Source organism: Babylonia areolata, chromosome 18, assembly GCF_041734735.1.
Source record: "Babylonia areolata isolate BAREFJ2019XMU chromosome 18, ASM4173473v1, whole genome shotgun sequence".
NCBI classification, from domain to species: domain Eukaryota; kingdom Metazoa; phylum Mollusca; class Gastropoda; order Neogastropoda; family Buccinidae; genus Babylonia; species Babylonia areolata.
The window spans coordinates 33,534,210-33,541,709 of record NC_134893.1 but is presented as its reverse complement, the minus strand read 5'-3'; the positions used below and the strand labels follow the sequence as shown (position 1 = coordinate 33,541,709).

At 44.5% G+C, this 7,500-nt stretch overlaps 1 protein-coding gene across 2 annotated transcripts in view; it reads left to right on the top strand.

The window, feature by feature from the left end:
• Positions 1-7,500, top strand: part of LOC143292696 (uncharacterized) — a 53,604-nt gene that overhangs the window by 36,936 nt on the left and 9,168 nt on the right. For both annotated transcript variants that reach the window (XM_076603206.1, XM_076603207.1), the window contains exons 17-21: positions 1,447-1,611; positions 2,734-2,842; positions 3,552-3,730; positions 5,491-5,646; positions 6,835-6,980. In XM_076603206.1, coding sequence (XP_076459321.1) covers positions 1,447-1,611; positions 2,734-2,842; positions 3,552-3,730; positions 5,491-5,646; positions 6,835-6,980 — 755 coding nt within the window. The remainder of the gene's footprint in view (positions 1-1,446; positions 1,612-2,733; positions 2,843-3,551; positions 3,731-5,490; positions 5,647-6,834; positions 6,981-7,500) is intronic.

Here is a 7,500-nt window from a genome sequence, read left to right as displayed (position 1 = left end):
CTCCTCCTCCTCCTCTTCATTATTGCTGTTATCATTATCATTATAATCATCATTATCATTACATTACTACTCCTACCACTACCACTACGACTACTATTTCTACTACTACTGCCGCTGCTGCTGCTGCTACAATTACTAGTACTACTAAGGACAGTAAGATTAAGGGTTCTTGAGAGAAAAGGAAGTTATTTTGCAGATGAATGAACGATTGATACCGTGGCCAATCTAAACTGAAAACAAAACGATTTATAGAAAAAGAAAGAAAAAAAGAAAAAAAAAGCCCGAAGCACATGTCGGCGCGTGTTGTGTCTCAGGGAACATTTGAGGCATAAAATGACGCCATGTTGTGGCTTCGAAAACCAAACCAAGAGGTATATATCACTGTCCAGCTCCAATAACAACAACACAACACAACACAATGCAACACAACACAACACAATGCAACACAACGCAACGCAACGCAATACAACACAAACCAACGAAATACAACACGACGCAACGCAATACAACGCAACGCAACGTAATACAACGCAATGCAATACAACACAACGCAACGCAATAGAATAAAACACAACGCAACGCAACGTAATACAACGCAACACAGCGCAATACAACACAACACGACGTACTACAACACAACCCGACGTAATACAAAGCAACGCAATACAACACAATGCAATGCAATACAACACAACGCAACGCAATACACCGCAACGCAACGCAATACAACACAACGCGACGTAATACAACACAATGCAACGTAATACAACGCAACGCAACGCTATACAACGCAACGCAATACAACGAAACGCAACGCAGCACAATGCAACTCAACACAATGCAACGTATCACAACGTAACGCAACGCAACACAATGCAACGCATCACAACGTAACGTAACGAAACAACAACAGCAACAGCAGCACATCGACAGTACAAGGACAACACAACGGAGCACAACAACAACACAACCTGTCTTTTCCTTTCTGTTGTCATTAGCAACGGTAGAGGCTAAAAAAAAGTTTATTCCTTGCGACCTCTTGGGGGCATTGAAACTGTACATACATACGTACATACATACATACATACATACATACATACATAGTGAAAACAATACAAAAAAGAGTGATGTCAAAAGAACAAAAAGAAAACAAAACAAGAAAAAGCCCATTAACGCAAGCACGCAAATACAACATTAACTTTTTTCTTTAGCAATTAACGACATCCTTGTCTGTATCAACAGACAAAACTTTACCGAAGACCCCCGAAAAAGGAGTTTGGCTGCCTACATGGCGGGGTCATACACGTAAAAGCCCACACGACTGAACGTGAAAGTTGCAGCCCACGAACGAAGAAGAAGAAGAATACCGAAAGGAACTACAGATAGAAGAAAAACAAGTGATTAACAACATTCCTTTTTTTTCTTCATCTTTTTTTTTTTTTCCAGCCCGCGCTGGCTGGTGCCGGGGCGATCCTGGAGAAGGGGATTGAGACCCACTTGGAGCACGTGAGGGAGAGACGGGAAGAGGGCCTGTGGAGGGAGGACTCCGCCGACGCTCCCGACTCCGCGGACGCCATCATCTCACCGACCGAGTTCCAGGATTCCGACAAGGCACGTTCCATTCAAAGAGTACATGATAATGATATTCCTGTAGCCTACATGCCAGTTCCAGGATTCTGACAGTGCACGTTCCATCCAATGAGTACATGATAATGATACTCCTGTAGGCTACATGCCAGTTCCAGGATTCTGACAGTGCACGTTCCATTCAAAGAGTACATGATAATGATACTCCTGTAGTCTACATGCCAGTTCCAGGATTCTGACAGTGCACGTTCCATCCAATGAGTACATGATAATGATACTCCTGTAGCCTACATGCCAGTTCCAGGATTCTGACAGTGCACGTTCCATCCAATGAGTACATGATAATGATATTCCTGTAGCCTACATGCCAGTTCCAGGATTCTGACAGTGCACGTTCCATCCAATGAGTACATGATAATGATATTCCTGTAGCCTACATGCTGTGGTATGCTTCATCAAACAGTGTGTGTATAAATATGTTTGTATACACATGTGTGAATGTGCGTGCGTGTGTGTGTGTATGCGTGCGTGCGTGCGCGTGTGTGTACATGATAGTGTGTGTGTGAGTGTGTGTGTGTGTGTGAGCGAGAGAGAGAGAGAGAGAGAGGAGCGGGTGGGACGAGTATGTATATATTTACGTTTGAATATACGTTTATAATGTATGTATGCATTGTGTTTATATGTTTGCGTAGTTTGCACGCAAGTAGCTACACAGAATTTTTAGTGTGTATATGTAACATTGATGTAATGCGTTATGTAAGATACCATGTCTTTAGTAAAGCGCCAAGAGCAGTTCTGGACAGAGTGCTGTCTCTCTGTCTCTCTCTGTCTCTGTGTGTGTGTGTGTGTGTGTGTGTGTGTGTGTGTGTTCATGTGGCATTGATGTAATGCGTTATGTATAATTTCGTGTGTTTTGTATAGCGCCAAGAGCAGTTTTCTGGACTCTCTCTCTCTCTCTCCATAAAAAAAAAAATATATATATGTATATATCCATTATTATTGCCATCATTATTATCTCTTTTTCTAATGTAATGGTTGTTATCAGTATTATTGCTATTATCATTATTATCATGCTTGTAATTGAAATTGCTATTATTATTATGATGATCATTATCATGATAGTTGTTATCATTATTATTGATTAAGGCCACGGAGGACAAGGAGGGTCAGAAACGGCTGGCCCAGCGCCTGCTGACAGCTGTTTTGAATACCGCTGCTCTCAAAATGACTGCAGGCCGAGTCCGCCGAGCGTCTGGTCAGTCATGATTCTGTGTGTGTGCAAGTGCGTGCGTGTGCATGTGAAAGTGTATGTATATTGTGTTGGCATGAGCGTGTGTTTTGTGCGCGCGCGCGCGTGCGTGTGTGTGTGTGTGTGTGTGTGTGTGTGTGTGTGTGATGTGTTGTGTGTGTATGTGTGTGTGCGTGTTTGATGTGGTGTGTGTGTGTGTGTGTTGTTGTGTGTGATGTGTGTGTGTGTGTGTGTGTGTGTGTGTGTGGTTGACCGGTGGTCTGGGTGCTGGTCACTGATTCGGATGAAAGTAGAAACCGAAGTACCGTGTGCAGTTGCAGTTAGCGCACGTAGTACCAGAACCCACGGCAACAAAGTGGTTGTCCCTGGCACAGTTCTGTGGATAAATCCACTTTAATAGTTAGATAAAGTACACTCACAATCAGAATGTTTCATGTTTGCTTTTCTATGGATGTCACTGCACTGCTGTCACTGGAAAGAGCAACCCGAATTTCACACACAGAGAAATCAGTTGTGACAAAAAAGTAATTCTTTTTATCACAACAGATTACTCTGTGTGAAATTCGGGCTGCTCTCCCCACGAGGAGCGCGTCGCTACACTACAGCGCCACCCATTTTTTTGTATTTTTTCCTGCGTGCAGTTTTAGTTGTGTTTCCTACTGGCGTTTCCTCTAGGCCATCACTCCACTTTTGTTTGTTGAAAATCTGGTTGAAGGTGAGCCGAAGTTGACGTGTGGCACGCTGCGTCTGATGAGAGCGGACATCGTCAACGTGGACGTGAACAGGATCGTGGGCATGGCTGACTCCGAATTCCAAGACTGTCTGGACGCCCTGGGCAGCGCCAAGGGATGGGGGCAAGAAGAACTGGGCACTGTCTTTCAGCACTTCAAAAAGGTATTGGCACAGTGATTGTGTGTGTGTGTGTGTGCGTGCGTGCGTGCGTGCGTGCGTGTTATTGTTGTTGTTGTTGTTTTCTTTATTTTCGATGCATTCTTTGTTGTTGGGGTTTTGGGGTGTTTTTTTTTTTTTTTTTTAGGGTTTCCGTCAAATGGTTGTTTGATTAAAAACAAACAAACCAGTAGCACTTTTTCATTAGCCATATCGTTCTGATTAGTCTTCCACAGGTCCAATGACAGTCGATGTCAACATATGTAATGAGTGGCATGCGGTTGGATCAGGGACTTCTTGTGTTAACAGGTGTGTGGAGCGGCATGTATTTGGGCCAGTGACATTCTGTGCTAACAGGTGTGTGGAGCGGCATGTATTTGGGCCAGTGACATTCTGTGTTAACAGGTGTGTGGATCGACATGTATTCGGCCAGTGACATTCTGTGTTAACAGGAGTGTGGAGCGGCATGTATTTGGGCCAGTGACATCCTGTGTTAACAGGTGTGTGGAGCGGGCCGGTGACATTCTGTGTTAACAGGTGTGTAGAGCGGGCCGGTGACATTCTGTGTTAACAGGTGTGTAGAGCGGGCCGGTGACATTCTGTGTTAACAGGTGTGTAGAGCGGGCCGGTGACATTCTGTGTTAACAGGTGTGTGGAGCGGGCCGGTGACATTCTGTGTTAACAGGTGTGTAGAGCGGGCCAATGACATTCTGTGTTAACAGGTATGTGGGGCGGGCCAATGACATTCTGTATTAACAGGTATGTGGAGCGTCATGTATTTGGGCCATTGACATCCTGTATTAACAGGTGAATGGGTCGACATGTATTTGGGCCAATGACAACCTGTGTTAACAGGTGTGTGGAGCGGGCCAATTACATTCCGTGTTAACAGGTGTGTGGAGCGGGCCAATGACATTCTGTGTTAACAGGTGTGTGGAGCGGGCTAATGACATTCTGTGTTAACAGGTGTGTGGAGCGGGCCAATGACATTCTGTGTTAACAGGTGTGTAGAGCGGGCCAATGACATTCTGTGTTAACAGGTGCGTGGAGCGGCATGTATTTGGACCAGTGACATCCTGTATTAACAGGTGAATGGGTCGACATGTATTTGGACCAGTGACAACCTGTGCTAACAGGTGTGTGGAGCGGCAATACAGTTGGACCAATGATATTCTGTGTTAAATGTGTAAACAGTGGCGTGCAGTTGGACCAGTGGAGTGTTGGCCTAGAGGGAACGGGTCCGCACAGGAAGCGAGAGAATCTGATCGCACTGGTTCGAATCACACCGGCAGTCGCCAGTATTTTCTCCCCCTCCGCTAGACCTTGGGTGGTGGTCTGGACGCAAGTCATTCGGATGAGACGATAAACCGAGGTCCCGTGTGCAGTATGCATTTAGCACACGTAAAAGAACCCACGGCAACAAAAGGGTTGTCCCTGGCAAAATTCTGTAGAAGAATCCACTTGGATAGGAAAACAAAACAAAAAATTGCAGGCAGGAAAAGTGTACAAAAAAGGGTAGCACTGTCGGTGTAGCGACGCGCTCTCCCTGTGGAGAGCCGCCAAAATTTGACACAGAGAAATCTGACAAAGGAGTAATACAAATACAAATACAGTGGCATCCTCTGTAAACACATACGAGAATGGCATACAGGTGTATGAAGCGACATCCCATCCATTTACGTTCAGTGACATCCTGTATTTTATTAACAAGCACATGGAGCGGTTGGACCAGTGACATCCTGTGTGTGTCGTCTGTTGTCAAACAGGTGTACGGACTTCCTTCCACGTGGACAAATGAAATCATCCGCCAAGCTGGGGTCCTGATCTCTCGTCTTCCAGCGTCACAGTTCAGTCAGCTGAATCTCCGTGCTGTCGACGCCTTGAACAGCATAAGCAGGAACGGTTATTTGTACAGTTCACAGGTCAGTTGCTTTGCACTGGATGAAAAGGCAGCCGTCTTTCGATAAACGCGTATGGAATTTTCAACATGGAATTTGATATGTTTTCATGCAATACTCTTTTATGTAACTCCAATGGGTTTACAAAAATCTTCTAACCTTGTCTTGTCTTGTCTTGTTTTGTGTGTGTCTGCAACGTCATTCATCATAGTCTCTTCGGCGTCTCGGTTCAGTAATGCGGTCAAACAACGCGGTTTCAGTGCTTCAATTTTTGTTTTATTAAAAAAAAAATTCAAGCATTTTAAACCAAACACATTGACAGGTTTACATATAACAAAGAGGCCTCAAATCGCATACTTTTCGTTGGTAAGGTCAAGGCATTCTTGGTTCGTGAGGACAGTTAAGGGTTCTTGAGAGAAAAGGAAGTTGTTTCGCAGATGAACGAACGTTTGATATGGTGCCTAATAAAACTCGAACCAAAACGAACCTAGTTGAAAAGAAACCCGAAGCACGTGTAGGCGAGTGTTCTGATTCAGGGAATATTTGAGGCATAAAATGACGCCGTGAAGGTGTGGGTTTGAACTCCAAATTAGAGGCATATATCACCTTCCAGATCCAGCCCAGATTTAAATGTTCTACGGGCTAAAATAACCAGACTGGAACTACGCGGTCATCCACTTCACGACTGCGTCTTTGAGAGTGTTGCTTGAATTCCTTACCTGACCAGCAGGTATCGGTATCACTCGGGCCTGTTTGACGCCGAGGTGTATATATATATATATATTATATATAGATAGATAGATAGATGTGTGTGTATGTATATCTATATATCTATATATAAAGCATAGAGTATTTTCTGCTTTGTCCGAAGCAGGATGGACATCCGTTATTAGCACCGTCATGATACTCATCCTCATCGTCTTTCATCGTTAAAATCATATAGATACAGACAAACTGTTCCGGCTTTTATGGCCTTTCATGTCCTGCGTTTATGATGACATCAGTATGAAACCCCCCTCCACTTCCTTGCTTGTGGTGAGTTCCTGTCAAAGTCTTCAGTGTCGGCAGATTCAGGGGGCGGGGGAGGGGGTAGGGGGACTGTCACTCACTGAAGGGACGTGGTGGCTGTCTCCATTCCAGGGGAGACGCAAATATTGATAATGATGATGATGATGATGACGATGATGATGAACATTTTCCTTGGAACTTCAGCTCCAGGCAGGGTTCAGTCGCTGGCTGGACCTGGCTAAGAATGGCTCCATAGAGTCAATAACGCCCGGAGAGTTTTCGGCCATGTCTGACTTCGTCTGCGGTTTGACGGTCGAGCAGATCAGCAGGCTTCCTGAAGATGTCATAAGGTGAGTTTCTTTCATTCTTTTTTTTTTTTTTTTTCTTAATTTCTTTAAAGTTTGCCTAAAAGTCTCACTCACCAGAAATCGTACCAACTCCAGTCCATATCATCAGTTAACACTTCACTTCAGAAAGGGAAATATAAAACGGCGGACTGGAGGCACTGTTTCAGTATGGTGTTGTGTCCTTGGGAAAGGCACTTTACTCCGTTTTCCTCACTCCACCGGGGTGTGGATGTTAATTTGTATTTCTTTTATTTTTTCTTTTATCACAACAAATTTCTCCGTGTGAAATTCGGGCTGCTCTCCCCAGGGAGAGCGCGTCGCTACACTACAGCGCCACCCATTTTTTGTGTTTTTTTCCTGCGTGCAGTTTTATTTGTTTTTCCTATCAAAGTGGATTTTTCTACAGAATTTTGCCAGGAACAACCCTTTTGTTACCGTGGGTTCTTTTACGTACGCTAAGTGCATGCTGCACACGGGACCTCGGTTTATTGTCTCACCCGAATGACTAGCGTCCAGATCACCA